The following is a 20,807-nucleotide window of genomic DNA, read 5'->3' as shown; positions in this document are numbered from 1 at the left end:
TTGGCAAAAAACCGCAATGTTTTAGTGATAATAGATATAGAGAAATTTAAGGCTTCTATTTAAACGTTTTCAATACCTTTCATATTTCAATCCTTAATATCTCATTTCCTACTGATCAGATTTCAATGCAATCTGTACCAAATTGTAAAGAATACAAATCTCTATAATTGGCAAAAAACCGTAATGTTTTAGTGATAATAGATATAGAGAAATTTAAGGCTTAAATTTGAACGTTTTCCAAACCTTTCATTTTTCAATCCTTAATATCTCACTTCCTACTGATCAGATTTCAATGCAATCTGTACCAAATTGTAAAGAATACAAATCTCTATCATTGGCAAAAAACCGCAATGTTTTAATGATAATAGATATAGAGAAATTTAAGACTTAAATTTGAACGTTTTCCAAACCTTTCATTCTTCAATCCTTAATATCTCATTTCCTACTGATCAGATTTCAATGCAATCTGTACCAAATTGTAGAGAATACAAATCTCTATCATTGGCAAAAAACCGCAATGTTTTAGTGATAATAGATATAAAGAAATTTAAGGCTTAAATTTGAACGTTTTCAATACCTTTCATTTTTCAATCCTTAATATCTCACTTCCTACTGATCAGATTTCAATGCAATCTGTACCAAATTGTAAAGAATACAAATCTCTATCATTGGCAAAAAACCGCAATGTTTTAGTGATAATAGATATAGAGAAATTTAAGGCTTAAATTTGAACGTTTTCAATACCTTTCATTTTTCAATCTTTAATATCTCACTTCCTACTGATCAGATTTCAATGCAATCTGTACCAAATTGTAAAGAATACAAATCTCTATCATTGGCAAAAAACCGCAATGTTTGAGTGATAATAGATATAGAGAAATTTAAGGCTTAAATTTGAACGTTTTCAATACCTTTCATTTTTCAATCCTTAATATCTCACTTCCTACTGATCAGATTTCAATGCAATCTGTACCAAATTGTAAAGAATACATATCTGTATCATTGGCAAAAAACCGCAATGTTTTAGTGATAATAGATATAGAGAAATTTAAGGCTTAAATTTGAACGTTTTCCAAACCTTTCATTTTTCAATCCTTAATATCTCATTTCCTACTGATCAGATTTCAATGCAATCTGTACCAAATTGTAAAGAATACAAATCTCTATCATTGGCAATAAACCGCAATGTTTTAGTGATAATAGATATAGAGAAATTTAAGGCTTAAATTTGAACGTTTTCAATACTTTTCATTTTTCAATCCTTAATATCTCATTTCCGACTGATCAGATTTCAATGCAATCTGTACCAAATTGTAAAGAATACAAATCTCTATCATTGGCAAAAAAACGCAATGTTTTAGTGATAATAGATATAGAGAAATTTAAGGCTTAAATTTGAACGTTTTCAATACCTTTCATTTTTCAATCATTAATATCTCATTTCCTACTGATCAGATTTCAATGCAATCTGTACCAAATTGTAAAGAATACAAATCTCAATCATTGGCAAAAAACCGCAATGTTTTAGTGATAATAGATATAGAGAAATTTAAGGCTTAAATTTGAACGTTTTCCAAACCTTTCATTTTTCAATCCTTAATATCTCATTTCCTACTGATCAGATTTCAATGCAATCTGTACCAAATTGTAAAGAATACAAATCTCAATCATTGGCAAAAAACCGCAATGTTTTAGTGATAATAGATATAGAGAAATTTAAGGCTTAAATTTGAACGTTTTCCAAACCTTTCATTTTTCAATCCTTAATATCTCATTTCCTACTGATCAGATTTCAATGCAATCTGTACCAAATTGTAAAGAATACAAATCTCTATAATTAGCAAAAAACCGCAATGTTTTAGTGATAATAGATATAGAGAAATTTAAGGCTTAAATTTGAACGTTTTCCAAACCTTTCATTTTTCAATCCTTAATATCTCATTTCCTACTGATCAGATTTCAATGCAATCTGTACCAAATTGTAAAGAATACAAATCTCTATCATTGGCAAAAAAACGCAATGTTTTAGTGATAATAGATATAGAGAAATTTAAGGATTAAATTTGAACGTTTTCAATACCTTTCATTTTTCAATCCTTAATATCTCATTTCCTACTGATCAGATTTCAATGCAATCTGTAACAAATTGTAAAGAATACAAATCTCTATCATTGGCAAAAAAGCGCAATGTTTTAGTGATAATAGATATAGAGAAATTTAAGGCTTAAATTTGAACGTTTTCAATACCTTTCATTTTTCAATCCTTAATATCTCATTTCCTACTGATCAGATTTCAATGCAATCTGTACCAAATTGTAAAGAATACAAATCTCTATCATTGGCAAAAAAGCGCAATGTTTTAGTGATAATAGATATAGAGAAATTTAAGGCTTAAATTTGAACGTTTTCCAAACCTTTCATTTTTCAATCCTTAATATCTCATTTCCTACTGATCAGATTTCAATGCAATCTGTACCAAATTGTAAAGAATACAAATCTCTATCATTGGCAAAAAACCGCAATGTTTTAGTGATAATAGATATAGAGAAATTTAAGGCTTAAATTTGAACGTTTTCCAAACCTTTCATTTTTCAATCCTTAATATCTCATTTCCTACTGATCAGATTTAAATGCACTCTGTACCAAATTGTAAAGAATACAAATCTCTATAATTAGCAAGAAACCGCAATGTTTTAGTGAGAATAGATATAGAGAAATTTAAGGCTTCAATTTGCACGTTTTCCAAACCTTTCATTTTTCAATCCTTAATATCTCATTTCTTACTGATCAGATTTCAATGCAATCTGTAACAAATTGTAAAGAATACAAATCTCTATCATTGGCAAAAAAGCGCAATGTTTTAGTGATAATAGATATAGAGAAATTTAAGGCGTAAATTTGAACGTTTTCCAAATCTTTCATTTTTCAATCCTTAATATCTCATTTCCTACTGATCAGATTTCAATGCAATCTGTACCAAATTGTAAAGAATACAAATCTCTATCATTGGCAAAAAACCGCAATGTTTTAGTGATAATAGATATAGAGAAATTTAAGGCTTAAATTTGAACGTTTTCCAAACCTTTCATTTTTCAATCCTTAATATCTCATTTCCTACTGATCAGATTTAAATGCAATCTGTACCAAATTGTAAAGAATACAAATCTCTATAATTAGCAAGAAACCGCAATGTTTTAGTGAGAATAGATATAGAGAAATTTAAGGCTTCAATTTGCACGTTTTCCAAACCTTTCATTTTTCAATCCTTAATATCTCATTTCTTACTGATCAGATTTCAATGCAATCTGTACCAAATTGTAAAGAATACAAATCTCTATAATTGGCAAAAAACCGCAATGTTTTAGTGATAATAGATATAGAGAAATTTAAGGCTTCTATTTAAACGTTTTCAATACCTTTCATATTTCAATCCTTAATATCTCATTTCCTACTGATCAGATTTCAATGCAATCTGTACCAAATTGTAAAGAATACAAATCTCTATAATTGGCAAAAAACCGTAATGTTTTAGTGATAATAGATATAGAGAAATTTAAGGCTTAAATTTGAACGTTTTCCAAACCTTTCATTTTTCAATCCTTAATATCTCACTTCCTACTGATCAGATTTCAATGCAATCTGTAACAAATTGTAAAGAATACAAATCTCTATCATTGGCAAAAAACCGCAATGTTTTAGTGATAATAGATATAGAGAAATTTAAGACTTAAATTTGAACGTTTTCCAAACCTTTCATTCTTCAATCCTTAATATCTCATTTCCTACTGATCAGATTTCAATGCAATCTGTACCAAATTGTAGAGAATACAAATCTCTATCATTGGCAAAAAACTGCAATGTTTTAGTGATAATAGATATAAAGAAATTTAAGGCTTAATTTTGAACGTTTTCAATACCTTTCATTTTTCAATCCTTAATATCTCACTTCCTACTGATCAGATTTCAATGCAATCTGTACCAAATTGTAAAGAATACAAATCTCTATCATTGGCAAAAAACCGCAATGTTTTAGTGATAATAGATATAGAGAAATTTAAGGCTTAAATTTGAACGTTTTCAATACCTTTCATTTTTCAATCCTTAATATCTCATTTCCTACTGATCAGATTTCAATGCAATCTGTACCAAATTGTAATGAATACAAATCTCTATCATTGGCAAAAAACCGCAATGTTTTAGTGATAATAGATATAGAGAAATTTAAGGCTTAAATTTGAACGTTTTCAATACCTTTCATTTTTCAATCCTTAATATCTCACTTCCTACTGATCAGATTTCAATGCAATCTGTACCAAATTGTAAAGAATACATATCTCTATCATTGGCAAAAAACCGCAATGTTTTAGTGATAATAGATATAGAGAAATTTAAGGCTTAAATTTGAACGTTTTCCAAACCTTTCATTTTTCAATCCTTAATATCTCATTTCCTACTGATCAGATTTCAATGCAATCTGTACCAAATTGTAAAGAATACAAATCTCTATCATTGGCAAAAAAGCGCAATGTTTTAGTGATAATAGATATAGAGAAATTTAAGGCTTAAATTTGAACGTTTTCAATACTTTTCATTTTTCAATCCTTAATATCTCATTTCCTACTGATCAGATTTCAATGCAATCTGTACCAATTTGTAAAGAATACAAATCTCTATCATTGGCAAAAAACCGCAATGTTTTAGTGATAATAGATATAGAGAAATTTAAGGCTTAAATTTGAACGTTTTCCAAACCTTTCATTTTTCAATCCTTAATATCTCATTTCCTACTGATCAGATTTAAATGCAATCTGTACCAAATTGTAAAGAATACAAATCTCTATAATTAGCAAGAAACCGCAATGTTTTAGTGAGAATAGATATAGAGAAATTTAAGCTTCAATTTGCACGTTTTCCAAACCTTTCATTTTTCAATCCTTAATATCTCATTTCTTACTGATCAGATTTCAATGCAATCTGTACCAAATTGAGAAGAATACAAATCTCTATAATTGGCAAAAAACCGCAATGTTTTAGTGATAATAGATATAGAGAAATTTAAGGCTTCTATTTAAACGTTTTCAATACCTTTCATATTTCAATCCTTAATATCTCATTTCCTACTGATCAGATTTCAATGCAATCTGTACCAAATTGTAAAGAATACAAATCTCTATAATTGGCAAAAAACCGTAATGTTTTAGTGATAATAGATATAGAGAAATTTAAGGCTTAAATTTGAACGTTTTCAAAACCTTTCATTTTTCAATCCTTAATATCTCACTTCCTACTGATCAGATTTCAATGCAATCTGTACCAAATTGTAAAGAATACAAATCTCTATCATTGGCAAAAAACCGCAATGTTTTAATGATAATAGATATAGAGAAATTTAAGACTTAAATTTGAACGTTTTCCAAACCTTTCATTCTTCAATCCTTAATATCTCATTTCCTACTGATCAGATTTCAATGCAATCTGTACCAAATTGTAGAGAATACAAATCTCTATCATTGGCAAAAAACCGCAATGTTTTAGTGATAATAGATATAAAGAAATTTAAGGCTTAAATTTGAACGTTTTCAATACCTTTCATTTTTCAATCCTTAATATCTCACTTCCTACTGATCAGATTTCAATGCAATCTGTACCAAATTGTAAAGAATACAAATCTCTATCATTGGCAAAAAACCGCAATGTTTTAGTGATAATAGATATAGAGAAATTTAAGGCTTAAATTTGAACGTTTTCAATACCTTTCATTTTTCAATCTTTAATATCTCACTTCCTACTGATCAGATTTCAATGCAATCTGTACCAAATTGTAAAGAATACAAATCTCTATCATTGGCAAAAAACCGCAATGTTTGAGTGATAATAGATATAGAGAAATTTAAGGCTTAAATTTGAACGTTTTCAATACCTTTCATTTTTCAATCCTTAATATCTCATTTCCTACTGATCAGATTTCAATGCAATCTGTACCAAATTGTAAAGAATACAAATCTCTATCATTGGCAAAAAAGCGCAATGTTTTAGTGATAATAGATATAGAGAAATTTAAGGCTTAAATTTGAACGTTTTCAATACTTTTCATTTTTCAATCCTTAATATCTCATTTCCTACTGATCAGATTTCAATGCAATCTGTACCAATTTGTAAAGAATACAAATCTCTATCATTGGCAAAAAACCGCAATGTTTTAGTGATAATAGATATAGAGAAATTTAAGGCTTAAATTTGAACGTTTTGAATACTTTTCATTTTTCAATCCTTAATATCTCATTTCCTACTGATCAGATTTCAATGCAATCTGTACCAAATTGTAAAGAATACAAATCTCTATCATTGGCAAAAAACCGCAATGTTTTAGTGATAATAGATATAGAGAAATTTAAGGCTTAAATTTGAACGTTTTCAATACCTTTCATTTTTCAATCTTTAATATCTCACTTCCTACTGATCAGATTTCAATGCAATCTGTACCAAATTGTAAAGAATACAAATCTCTATCATTGGCAAAAAACCGCAATGTTTTAGTGATAATAGATATAGAGAAATTTAAGGCTTAAATTTGAACGTTTTCAATACCTTTCATTTTTCAATCCTTAATATCTCATTTCCTACTGATCAGATTTCAATGCAATCTGTACCAAATTGTAATGAATACAAATCTCTATCATTGGCAAAAAACCGCAATGTTTTAGTGATAATAGATATAGAGAAATTTAAGGCTTAAATTTGAACGTTTTCAATACCTTTCATTTTTCAATCCTTAATATCTCACTTCCTACTGATCAGATTTCAATGCAATCTGTACCAAATTGTAAAGAATACATATCTCTATCATTGGCAAAAAACCGCAATGTTTTAGTGATAATAGATATTGAGAAATTTAAGGCTTAAATTTGAACGTTTTCCAAACCTTTCATTTTTCAATCCTTAATATCTCATTTCCTACTGATCAGATTTCAATGCAATCTGTACCAAATTGTAAAGAATACAAATCTCTATCATTGGCAAAAAAGCGCAATGTTTTAGTGATAATAGATATAGAGAAATTTAAGGCTTAAATTTGAACGTTTTCAATACTTTTCATTTTTCAATCCTTAATATCTCATTTCCTACTGATCAGATTTCAATGCAATCTGTACCAATTTGTAAAGAATACAAATCTCTATCATTGGCAAAAAACCGCAATGTTTTAGTGATAATGGATATAGAGAAATTTAAGGCTTAAATTTGAACGTTTTCAATACTTTTCATTTTTCAATCCTTAATATCTCATTTCCTACTGATCAGATTTCAATGCAATCTGTACCAAATTGTAAAGAATACAAATCTCTATCATTGGCAAAAAAACGCAATGTTTTAGTGATAATAGATATAGAGAAATTTAAGGCTTAAATTTGAACGTTTTCAATACCTTTCATTTTTCAATCATTAATATCTCATTTCCTACTGATCAGATTTCAATGCAATCTGTACCAAATTGTAAAGAATACAAATCTCTATCATTGGCAAAAAAACGCAATGTTTTAGTGATAATAGATATAGAGAAATTTAAGGCTTAAATTTGAACGTTTTCCAAACCTTTCATTTTTCAATCCTTAATATCTCATTTCCTACTGATCAGATTTCAATGCAATCTGTACCAAATTGTAAAGAATACAAATCTCTATAATTAGCAAAAAACCGCAATGTTTAAGTGATAATAGATATAGAGAAATTTAAGGCTTAAATTTGAACGTTTTCCAAACCTTTCATTTTTCAATCCTTAATATCTCATTTCCTACTGATCAGATTTCAATGCAATCTGTACCAAATTGTAAAGAATACAAATCTCTATCATTGGCAAAAAAACGCAATGTTTTAGTGATAATAGATATAGAGAAATTTAAGGCTTAAATTTGAACGTTTTCAATACGTTTCATTTTTCAATCCTTAATATCTCATTTCCTACTGATCAGATTTCAATGCAATCTGTACCAAATTGTAAAGGATACAAATCTCTATCATTGGCAAAAAACCGCAATGTTTTAGTGATAATAGATATAGAGAAATTTAAGGCTTAAATTTGAACGTTTACCAAATCTTTCATTTTTCAATCCTTAATATCTCATTTCCTACTGATCAGATTTCAATGCAATCTGTACCAAATTGTAAAGAATACAAATCTCTATCATTGGCAAAAAACCGCAATGTTTTAGTGATAATAGATATAGAGAAATTTAAGGCTTAAATTTGAACGTTTTCCAAACCTTTCATTTTTCAATCCTTAATATCTCATTTCCTACTGATCAGATTTCAATGCAATCTGTACCAAATTGTAAAGAATACAAATCTCTATCATTGGCAAAAAAACGCAATGTTTTAGTGATAATAGATATAGAGAAATTTAAGGCTTAAATTTGAACGTTTTCAATACCTTTCATTTTTCAATCCTTAATATCTCATTTCCTACTGATCAGATTTCAATGCAATCTGTACCAAATTGTAAAGAATACAAATCTCTATAATTAGCAAAAAACCGCAATGTTTTAGTGATAATAGATATAGAGAAATTTAAGGCTTCAATTTGAATGTTTTCAAAATTTTTCATTTTTCAATCCTTAATATCTCATTTCCTACTTATCAGATTTCAATGCAATCTGTACCAAATTGTAAAGAATACAAATCTCTATAATTGGTAAAAAACCACAATGTTTTAGTGATAATAAATATAGAGAAAATTCAGGCTAAAATTTGAACGTTTTCAATACCCTTCATTTTTCAATCCTTAATATCTGATTTCCTACTGATCAGATTTCTATGGAATCTGTACCAATTTGTAAGGAATACAAATCTCTATCATTGGCAAAAAACCGCAATGTTTTAGTGATAATAGATATAGCGATATTGAAGCTAAAATTAATCAGAGCTGTTTCAATTAAATCCACTCTGATTTGTTTTTGTACTAACTAATAGTTTGTTTAGTAAGGCATTATCTTTCATTAGGTTTCGTGTAGTTTGAGTTGAATCGTTGAAATCCGTGTGTAAGAAAATCTCAAACTTTGTAAAATTCTTTTCGGTGAAGTGGGTTTTCCGGTCAGTTTATTTTTGATGATTGAATTAGTCTCAGGGGTGTTTGTATAAGTGGGCTAAATGGGTAATGAGGAGGCGTGACGTCTAGCGATCTTTTTAATGGAGGTAGTGATTACAGCCAGGGTGGGCATCCAGGGGATCTTTCGGCCGTAGCGATTTGTTGCTGCCAAGGCCCACTAAATGAAGTTATTTTCTAGCCCTCCAGGACTGCCAGGAATCTATAGGTGTGTGGCGGTAATAAGTTGGTCCATTACAGCATCCCGGTTCCCCTGGTAATGTGTTTATCTGCCGAGGGAATGTCTGCACAAATGCTGCTGCTGTTGTATAGGAGCTTATTAAACACCATGAAACTGTTACTTTTACCTTGCTTACGCATGCACGCACCGAACGGGGCACCGTGCTGATCAGTATGTTGGGACAAAGCTATTAAGCACTGTAGCCAGCCAAAGAGTTGTAGTATTGTAAGAGACGGCTCACAATGAACACTGTTATTAGTAGCCTGCGCACCCAGCAGTGTGCCGAACTGGCTCTATGCAGCTTCCCTTGTACCTTGATTAGGGTAAGCTACCACTGGAGGCCTCGCCGGTAATACCTGCTCTGATATTATTATTTTCCGACAGCTTCCAATATTCTCGCCATTCTTTCCAACCTGATTGTGTGGGCGTGAGTGAGGATTTTCCAAAAGTGCTTTGAGACGAATCTCAAAAATTCGTCTTTGGACTGAAAACCAGAACGTCCGCAGACGTTGGTAGTTCACGAAAGTATAACGGGTGAATTAGGGTAACTTGGTTATTTTTCAAGTAGGGAGTAGCCAGTAGTGATTTGTAACACTCTTCCCTTAATAAAAAAATGTAAGGGTTTTTGATGTTATGAATCTTGGTTCAACAGTATTCAATGCTGGAGAAGGAGGGCCGCAATTAGACATAACAGATCCTGAAAAAATGATTTGGGGAATGATTTCGAGGATTTTGGGAGATTAGATCATTTCACACTTGAATGTCACGTTTAATTGTGGATGCGGGATTTAAAATTTTTTACTTCTGAAGTCGAAGTTCCCTAATTTTGAGTTCCGAAAGGTTGGAGACCGATATTCCGAATGTTGATGCAAATTGTAGGAATTATGACAGTACTTTGGCTTCTCAATACGGTCCTAGAAAATAGGATTCAAACTAGGGCAGCCAGACAGAGTCTGCGTCTGGGTACAGACAGATATGTGGCATGCAGACTGGCTGACACACCAACCCATCTGCACAGCTGTGTTGATCCGGGCCGGACAAGAATTATTACACTTCCATTACCAGCTATTGTTTTCATAAACATTGCCCGTCACACACACACATACACACACACACACACACACATCCAAACTAATTGGTTCTCTCTCTCTCTCACACACACTCTGTCTCTCCTCTCTCTCTTCTAGAAACGCGCCACATAACAATTATCTGGCTCAGTTTAAATGATTGGAAGAAAACTCCAGAAAAATAGAATTTATCGGGAGGTTATTTATCCAAGAAGACACTAGGTTCCTCTGGAAGACAACATAAATTATACCAAAGACAAAGAGGAAATGAGCCCAGGGCCAATCCCATTCCCATTCCACCCAACCGCTCCTCCCAATTCTGGGCAAGACACAATGATACAGTTACTAGTTAAACTAACTACCACTAGAGCTCTCTAGAGCTGCTCTTTATTTCTTATTTATTATTCCGCCATTCTCCATCAGTTTAGAAGATTTCAATAAGAACGGACCTCGCAGCAGCAGCACCCCTCCCAACATAAAACTCTTAATAATGTCTTGGAGAGTGATTTCTTGGGGCAAAGGACGCTACCGTCTAGCAAGCCAATGGTTTCTTGAGCAAGAGCTGTTTATCACCTCCATTACTGTTATTCTCTTCTGTTATATTATCGGTTTACGACACCATTACTCTACTTTGTTTTCCTCCTGAATTCGAACGAGGAAGGAGATCCCCTCTCACATCAATAAAAATACTTGATATTGGCCAAAACCGAATATAAAGAGGGCCCACAAATAACAATAAAATGCCGAGTCTTAAAAAACAGATGAAAATAACTTTTAAGATCATCACTTTAACATTAAGAAGCTAAGCTGAAGGCAAATTTATCGTTAATTAACAGTAATGGTAAATTACTGTAAAAACTTGTTGAAATTATGTAACTCTGTTTTAGCCAGATGGCCCAGTTGGGCCGAAATGTCAGGCAAAATGAAAAGGAAATAAAGGGTTATCAGTACTGCCCCAAAATTGCTTTCAAGTTGGCCTAAAGGCAGAAAATAAATGGCCAACTAGATAGTAGTAATGCAGTAGCCCTAGAAGTAAATAGTTAGAAGAAACCCTTACATGAGCAGTGGTGAACTGCGCTTACTTTTATTGTAACAATTGTCGAGCTATAGCTTCCCTCCTAAATCACCTCCTCTTTGGAAAATGGCGGAAATAAGAAACTATAGGAAACCCGCCGGAAACAGTTTACAGAATTCAGATCTCCTAAAAGTGGTATTTCCGACTTTGAAATTTTCCGCAAATTTGGAATTATAGATTTATATGGCTCCAGCATAATGCATAAGACTAAAGCTCTTATAAGCAAGTCCAAACATCCGTTCAGAAGTAGCCTTAATCGAACGAAGATCCCTGGCATAAATGTTCCAAACTACAAACTCCAAAAAGAAACATTTTTGGGCGATTTTCCCCAGAAAATATCAAAAAATAAATTGAGCACAGCGGAGCTTCCTGCCGAAGGATTGTCGCTCTGGTTCTGTTCAGCTTCCTGCAATTTTTAGATTTTGGGGATATTTTGTTCACTCTCAGTGAGAGAGAGGCCACTGGCTAAAAATCACTTTTTCGAACTCAGAGGCTTCCAAACGGATATTACGGTGACAATTCTAAATGGAAAACTGCACACGATGGCAAAATCTTCCTCACCATTCCTCACTTCTCCAAATTCAATCGGAAATTTTCTTTCAACTCAACTAAATTTATTATTATTTATTAAACACTGTTTCGATACAATTACGAGGGTCGTTTGAAAAGTCCGTGCAAAGTCAGAGAGATAGCACTACTGGCGCGTATCGAGGTTATGTTTAGTTAGTAGCATCTCTTGGAAGAACACACACCAAGATTCAGCCAGATCGGTCTATTTCTTTGTGTTTGGCATTCGTTTGAATCGAGAAAGTCGAGTGATTTTCAAAAAATGGACGAAAAAGAATTTCGTGTGTTGATTAAACACTACTTTATGAAAGGCAAAACGCCTCAGGAGACTAAAGAGAAGCTTGATAAACATTATGGTGACTCTGCACCTTCGGTTACAACAGTTTATAAGTAGTTTCAAAATTTTCGGAGTGGCCATATGGGCACAAGTGACGCTGAACGTTCTGGACGCCCTGTTGAGGTTACTACTCCAGAAATCATTGATAAAATCCATGATATGGTGATGGATGACAGAAGAGTGAAGGTACGTGAGATTGCTAGTGCTGTGGGCATCTCGAATGAACGGGTACATAATATTTTGCATCAACATTTGGACATGACAAAGCTATCCGCAAGATGGGTGCCGCGATTGCTCACGCTTGACTAAAAACGAAATCGTGTGAAGTGTTGCAAAGACGGTTTGCAGCTGTTCCAGAAGAATCCGCAGGACTTTAAGCGTCGTTTCGTCACTGTGGATGAAACATGGATACATCACTACACTCCTGAGACCAAAGAACAATCTAAACAATGGGTAACCAAGGGGGAATCTGCGCCAAAAAAGGCGAAGACCGTTCCTTCGGCCGGAAAGATTATGGCGACTGTCTTTTGGGATTCGCAAGGAATAATCCTCATCGACTATCTGGAAAAGGGTAAAACTATTACAGGTGCATATTATTCATCGTTATTGGACCGTTTGAAAACCGAGCTGCAAGAAAAACGCCCACGATTGGCCCACAAAAAAGTCCTTTTCCATCACGACAACGCACCAGCTCACACCTCAGCAGTTGTGGTCGCAAAATTAATGGAAATAGGGTTCCTACTCGTTTCACATCCCCCCTATTCTCCAGACTTGGCTCCCTCGGACTACTATTTGTTCCCCAATATGAAGAAATGGCTGGCGGGAAAAAGATTTTATTCAAACGAGGAGGTGATTGCAGAAACGAATGGCTATTTTTCAGACTTGGACAAATCCTATTATTCGGAAGGGATCAACAAACTAGAGCAGCGTTGGACGAAGTGTATAAGCCTAAAAGGAGACTATGTTGAAAAATAAAAAAGGTTTACCCCAAAAAATTAAGTAGTTTTTATTTTTGCACGGACTTTTCAAACGACCCTCGTATGTATATAACAGTGGGATTGACCCATATTTACATTTCCAAACATACCTATGAAAGTTCAAAATTATGGAACAAAATTAGAAATAACTAAAAACCATTCTCATAAACAGAAATTAAATTAACTTCCCTGTTAACAATAGAAAATAAAGTAAAAAGAAATAATAATTATATCTTAAAAAACTATAAATTATATATTTTAAATTTTTTTTTTTTTTTTTTAGATTAGATAAAGTGATCTGTTCATTAATGCTGTGGTTATCAATTAAATAGAAAATTCCTAAATTTTAATGAATGAATTGTAAATAAAAATAAATTGCCCGGCTTACTGTTTAAGAGTGATTTCATTGCGGTAACAAATGATGAATTTACATTTACCAACTCGGGCACAAAATGTGTTCTTTGTGAGGCGAAAAGGGGACATTTAACGTAAAAATGAAAACAGTCCATTAGTTCGTTATTCCTACAATACATACATTCCTCAAAATGCTTTAAAATTAATGAGGTGCTCTGATCGGTAAATTTAGATATGTATTTCCCAGATAATCTAAACTGTCCGGTAGGACAGTTGTATAAGGGTTGATCATCAAAAACTGCACGAAAAAGCGTAACGTTGAAAAACAACCAACTTTGACAATTTTTTTTTTCTCTTTTTCTGTAAAAGATAAAATTCCCAAATTTTCTTTAAAATATAGGGCAAATCCTCCTTTAAAACTGTAATTTTTTGCAACCACCCAGATCTAATAGATTTCGAGAAATCTAAACTGTGCAATAAAGCGCTTAAATAAAAATTTTAAATCAGAAGTTAAATAACTTTGAACATTGCAATCAGTTTCAAAAAAATCTAAGTAATATAGATTGTAGTTATAAGTAAACAATTGATTTAAGTCCGTGCTTCTTAGATAACACTGGTAATTATACAAAACAGAAGAAATAGTATTTACTAATTCCTTGGATGTTTCCAGGTTTAAAATAGCAACCATTCCAATTTCATCAACCATATTAGCCAACTCAACTAAATTCTTATAACTTTAAATTACTTTCGGCTCTCTGGTTTGTCTTTGAATACAATAGAGGACCACCCGTTCAGATGGAGAGTGTACTATTGTTTAAATATACTGGTCTAAATGTTAGAATAGATTCTATCAATGTGTGAACACCGGTGTGAGTTCAGAATGCCCTGCCCAACTTACATACACAATGGGTTGAGATCGTTTTGGCGATGATCTTGTTTCTTATCACTCACTCTGAGCTTGAGTCAACTACAGTTCGCGCACATTACTACATTAATAAGAAAGATATTTAACCAAAACAAATACTTACTGGTCTTGCTCTGGGAATCTTTGCACGTACGTCTGAAACAGAATATTTCCATCATTAATAATAATAACAATATTAATATGCTATAAAATAGCATTAAGGTCTCTAATGGTGGCTGGTGAACATTGTGGCCGATCTAAAGAAGATCTGCAGGTTGGGGGGGAGGAAGTGACTTCCTCTACACATGGAATGATCTCTTTACGTCATCCCTTTCGGCACACCCTGCTAACACGTGGATATAAGACGCAAAAGAGCACGCTTTTTGAACGGTTAGTGGCAAAGGCCCGCAATGCTAAGAAGTATTGTGGCATTGGGTTCTATTCCCGGCCTAGGCAAGTCAATTATAGATTAATCAAGATCTAATCGAATGTTGGGTACTAGCTGATCTTTATACTTTTTAATAGATTTATTTTATTTTTTGTTGCAAGATTTGAACCACTTGAAGTATATCTAATGATAAATAAATATTAGATTAACAAGAATTATTAGGCTCGGCTTTTGCCGTGAATAGGGGGTGGGGAATGTTTTTATAGAGGCATTGAGGTTCCGGTTGCCTACGCGAGAAAACATTCTCTTGAAAAACGTTTTGAATAAAAATAGAAAGTATTTTCTATTGTAATTAGCAATTCCGCATGAAAAATTAAAACGCTTAAATAATAAATAATTAAACTGCTTTTACAGTACTTCTCCCTAAAAGGGCAAAGAGAAATCAAACTATTAATGTGGCACGATTGCATTACTTCCTTGCCAATTTTTATTAAAATGTGGCATAAGATTTACAGAATTATTAGTAAAAAAAGTTTTAGAGGGGGCTTTATTTTCGTGGGGCAAACTCCGCTCCTAAACATGCACCGCTTCGATACCGCTAACACAAAAATATACATAAAATGTTTAATCAAATTACTCTTCATTCATGAAAATCGGTTGGCACGTTTAGGCGCTACATTGTTTACAACTTTGAAACAATGTTTGAAAATTTTCCGTTTTTGCTCATTTTTGGGTACTTATCTCTCGGAGATCTTTTATATCTGGCTTGTTGCCAAAAAAATTATTTTTTTTTGTTTTTTTTTTTAAATGAATTAGGGCGCGTCAACATCTCAGGTTATTGGCGCCCGGAGCTTTTTTCAGTGCACTGCCGGCCTCCGGACAGTGTTCTCTCGTTACAGACAACACTGTCCATCACCGGACAGTGAGCTGTAAGAAGCTCCTAGGAAGAGAAAATCTAAGGGTCAGCAGCTGGACTCGAACCCAGTACCTCCGCGTGGGAGTCCAGTACGCTAACCGCATAGCTAATCCCTTCCCTAAAATTACAGTTATAAAGTAGGATTTGCCCTATATTATAAAGAAAATTTGGGAATTTTATCTTTTATAGAAAAAGAGGTGAAAAAATGTAAAATTTGGGTGTTTTTCAACGTTACGCTTTTTAATTTCGTTCGTTTCGTGCACTTTTCGACGATCTACCCTTTATACAACATAGTTTTAATAATTACATTATATTAATATAATATAACCAGGGTAAATAGAAAGAACCCAGATAATTCTAAACTGTGTCAGAGCGACTGGGCATGTCTTTCATAAAAGGAGGCGGCAGTAGCATATATTTAGAAGAAAAAGAAAAGCGTGGGAGGAAGAGGAGGCGGCCACACTTGTAGCAAGCAGACTGACTGTCTAGACGGGGGCGGCGCTTCACCACCAGGACCAAACAAGTGGCGATGCTCTTACACTCTGATTTATCCCTTTGGCCACCGCTATCCTCCCATAACAATGGAATGAACCAACTACTATAGAGAAAGACTAAAGACTAGTGTTGGTATACAGCGAGTTAAGAAGTGAGCGGCACTAGGAAAGGGATGATGTGGTTATAAATGGCAAGGTTGGTGAATGGGGAAGGCCTCCCTTCCCCTCCTCCGATCAGTCCATTCCCCCACAAACTTTTCTCTAATAGTACCCACCCCCTAATAGTCTGCCTCACCATCACCACTAAATCTTAACATAATTCAATCCAAACCCCCTCCGACTTATCGCCGGTGCTTATCTCTTCCATTCTTAATCCACCACCCAAGAAATAGAACTCAAGCAAAAACTATATCTAGCAATAATAATAATTTAGGGAAGGGATTAGCTATGCGGTTAGCGTACTGGACTCCCACGCGGAGGTACTGGGTTCGAGTCCAGCTGCTGACCCTTAGATTTTCTCTCTTCCTAGGAGCTTCTTACAGCTCACTGCCCGGTGATGGACAGTGTTGTCTGTAACGAGAGAACACTGTCCGGAGGCCGGCAGTGCACTGAAAAAAGCTCCGGGCGCCAATAACCTTAGATGTTGATGCGCCTTAAACATTAAATAATAATAATAATAATTTGCTTAAGGAGATCTAAATGGAAACCATATTTTTAACCACAACGCAAATTATAACAATAAAGCTACCAGGACGCTCAGCAACAGAAACGAAACTAAACGCCAGAATAGTTGCTCACTGGGCGCGCCACCAGTTTGGTAGATTTCTCTTATTCTGGTTAAGTTTTGTTTTCTTCCAACTTATGGGTTGTAAACTTTAGCAACTTCTCTTAATTATTCCGGAAATCGAGCATAGAATCCCTAAATTTTGAATACTTACAAAAGCCCTAACTGTAAAAAAAAACCAAAAAAAAAACAGTAACTACTGTTAATATCAGGACAATCTCCAGAGTTCTGGTGCTGGAGATTCCAGGACACATGGCACCTGTTACATTTATATAACATTTAATGTTAACACTTTTTTGTTTCATCCCTGTAGTAACTTCCTTAATTAACTTTTTTTTGAAAAGGGCTAACCTGAAGGCAAGTAGGAAAGTAAGTTGGAGAGAAATTGATGAGGCCAGTTTCAGAAATGTTTGTTAATTACAACGTGTGTGCCGGCAGATCTGATAGAAACTGGACCACATTCCAGTAATCACGACTGGAGAATCTACTCCCACATGCTCGTCAGTAATGTAAAATATTCACTTCTTAGATATGTCAGATATGTAGTACAAGGGGTGCAATTCATCATGATTAACAATTTGTGGTCTAAGAAAAAGCCAAGCAAAAGGGGGATGGAAGAATTTCTTTATTACGGACGAAGTGGGAGTAGCAGAAATGGCAGCACAGCGTGCAAGACCTCAAGAGACCAGCAAAGGGCCGAAATAAATCTAGCCAGGGTTATCTGAGCGGAGATCTGAGCGGACAGTCTAGAACCGCTGGCCCCACCCTCCACTTCATCAGGACAATCGCCGCCTCGCAGTGCCCACATCTCCAACAGAGGCCCTCCAGGTACACAGCGATCGTGCTGACAGTAAGGGCGCCGCTACTACCCCTGGAGGTAATTAATGTTGCCCGCTCTGTATTTATGGCCGCGTGGCGACCTGGCGCAAGCCACTTTCCACCAACAGACAACTGAGCTACTTCTGAGCAGGAGCTAAACTTCACAGAAGACGCCATTAAACCAGTTGCAATGTCTAGCCCAAAAGTGTAGTTAGCCATTTGGTTCGGCGTGTAACCGATGATACGACATGCTAATTGACGAGTAACTAACCTTCAAGAAAAAGTATATTAATGAATAATGTTCACTGTTTTGGTCTAATACCTCAGTTCTACCATCGGAGTCTGTTCACTTCACTTCAGCGAGCCGGGGAGAGAACGCCAAGAGAAACTGAGGAAACACTCTACGATCCACCAAAATTATCAAGGAAAGTGCTATTTCCACTTAAGGCTGGAAACATAGTGGAGCGGCGAGCAAAGCGGCGATGATAGCGAAGAGCAAAGCGGTGAAATCAAGCACAAGTTAACATAAGGGACCGCGCATAGTGAAGAGCAAAGCGAAGATAGAGCAACGCTATCTATAGAGAGTGTTTGATTTCGCCGCTTTGCTCGCCGCTCCACTATGTTTCCAGCCTAACCCATTTCCTTAATTCAAATTTTTACTTCCGCACTTCCATCAGTATTATAGAGGCAATGAGGTGGCTATTACTCTGGTATGGCCCTTTAAGAGGGAAACTTGTCCCTCTACCTCTCTCCAAGAATAGCCCAGAAGTTAGCCTTCAAATAGAAGTAGGCAAGAGTTATGAAGTGTGTCTTTAAAGTTTAAAAGAAACTGTGCCCGAAATAATATTCTGATTCAAAAAGTGAAATACAGATTCCCAGTGTGGAAGTTACTTCCGTTAGTTAATTTTGTCCAAGAGAGCCCTTAGATGGTACCGATTTGAAATATTAAACTTGTTCTTTCTTCCGGTTTTTTGGGTTACGCTGCACACACAAACCCAGGGAGAGAAAAACATTTTGGAAACCAAATTTTTCCCATTCAATGTTTATTTCCGGTACACTCGAATTGGAAAATCGCGCAACATTGACAAGGGTTAAGAGAAGATAGAAAAGCAGCCGACGATATGGAGGAAATAGTGTTTCTTAAAAGGGGTGGAGGGGGTAGGAGAAAACAAAAATCTGTTTTCATTTGGGGTGATGTTGTCCCTGAAGTTTTGGAATGTTGGCCATGTTTTTCCAAGTTTCCATCCAGACAGCTGGAGAATTCAAGGGATAATCGAACTGACTGCGAGGAGCCACCCAATAAATACTGTGGGATGTTGCAACAATTAACTGCGTAATCATAGCGTAATAATGGAAATATAACTGCACACCCACATGCACACAGAGGTGGTTGGGGAGATTGCATTGTTGAATGCAAAGTGCAATACGTCCTAGGACAATGCTGTGGTTAGAGTTGGGTGACCCCATCCTGGAGGCCATAAATTCCCCTCTCCACGCCCCGCGCCCCAATACATCTGTCCGACTATTCTCTCTATTCAGATGTTAAAGAGAAGAAGAATACACAGGATAATGGGTATTGACTGCCGCTCTGTCGTTCACTGAGACAGAGCCGCCAACTCTAAACACAAAAAACTTAATTTCCCCAGACGGTAGAGAATGAAGCAGCGGGCAGTAGGAGTGGCAGCAGTGAATGATCAACGTGCGATCGGCAGGTTATGGCAATTTGAATCACAAGGAAGAGGCGCGCTCTCTTTCACACCACAGGACGACAACGATGACGACGACGACGATGAAATCATTACCGCGCGCACCACCATTTTGCCACGCACAAGACCACATCTCATAGTTCTCCCCATTCAATGTAATTCTAATCAATTTCACAGAAATACTAGTCACTCTTACCGCTATCATTGGCCATTAATTTACTTCAAATTTCTTATCAGAATGCAGCAGGTCAGGCCGGAAAATCCTATTTGATTACAATTGGAGTGAATACGGTGCGCAATGTGCACCAATTCCAGCTGTTCGCAGATAAAGCGCCTAAAACTGAAAACTCAGTCACCTGCCAAATACCACCAAATGCCCACTGCTATCTAAAGCAGTGATGGCGAACCTATGACCCGCGGGTCAGACACTGTCCCGCGCAAGCTTTTTCACTGACCCACAATTGCTAGGCAACCATTTCTTTGTTTAAGCGGGTTGATGTAGATTTTCTAATTGTGTGGTTATCTGTATTTTTTTCCAATCACGCATTGGACACAAAAGCAATCTAAAATGCTATCTATAACCTTTAGTTTGTGATCATTACAGTTCTAAAACGCAAATGACGACAAATGCTTTTGTAGTATTTGAAATAAAGCAAAAGTGTTTACAAAATATCAAATAAAATGTTATAATTTTACTCATATTTTGTTTGTTACAAAAAAAAAATCGACAACCCAAAGCAAATAACCATATTTAGATTTTTCTTCAGATGAAACACACTTTTGTTCAGGTTATGTTTGTAAAAAAGAGAGACTTCCATAGCCACTAGTTTCGTCCCGTTTTACCCAGTTAAGCCAACTGAATTTTAAAGATGTCTAGTTTTGAAAATATTCAATTTAAAATTTTTAAAGTTAACTCCTGTGCAAATGGGCATTAGTGACCCAAGAGCTAGTACTAAAAAAAAAAAATGAACAAAATTTGACCCACGTCTCAAAAAGGTTCGCCATCCCTGATTTATGGTTTCTGAATTTCTGACAAGACCGGACGTATAGCCTTGTTTGTATTAACCACTACTATTCCAAAACTGGGCGATTTATCGTCCTC

The 20,807-nt window shown here is 34.8% G+C and overlaps 1 protein-coding gene across 2 annotated transcripts in view; it reads right to left on the bottom strand.

Moving 5' to 3' along the window:
- LOC141462112 (uncharacterized) overlaps positions 1 to 20,807 on the bottom strand; it is a 116,506-nt gene that overhangs the window by 74,038 nt on the left and 21,661 nt on the right. For both annotated transcript variants that reach the window (XM_074143703.1, XM_074143702.1), the window contains one exon: positions 14,723 to 14,754. In XM_074143703.1, the coding sequence (XP_073999804.1) occupies positions 14,723 to 14,754 (32 nt within the window). The remainder of the gene's footprint in view (positions 1 to 14,722; positions 14,755 to 20,807) is intronic.

The sequence above is a fragment of the Rhodnius prolixus genome, unplaced genomic scaffold, assembly GCF_049639745.1.
Source record: "Rhodnius prolixus isolate KJV_2025 unplaced genomic scaffold, Rpr scaffold_18, whole genome shotgun sequence".
NCBI lineage: Eukaryota > Metazoa > Arthropoda > Insecta > Hemiptera > Reduviidae > Rhodnius > Rhodnius prolixus.
The sequence above is the reverse complement of the archived record's forward strand: the minus strand, read 5'-3'. Positions and strand labels throughout refer to the sequence as shown.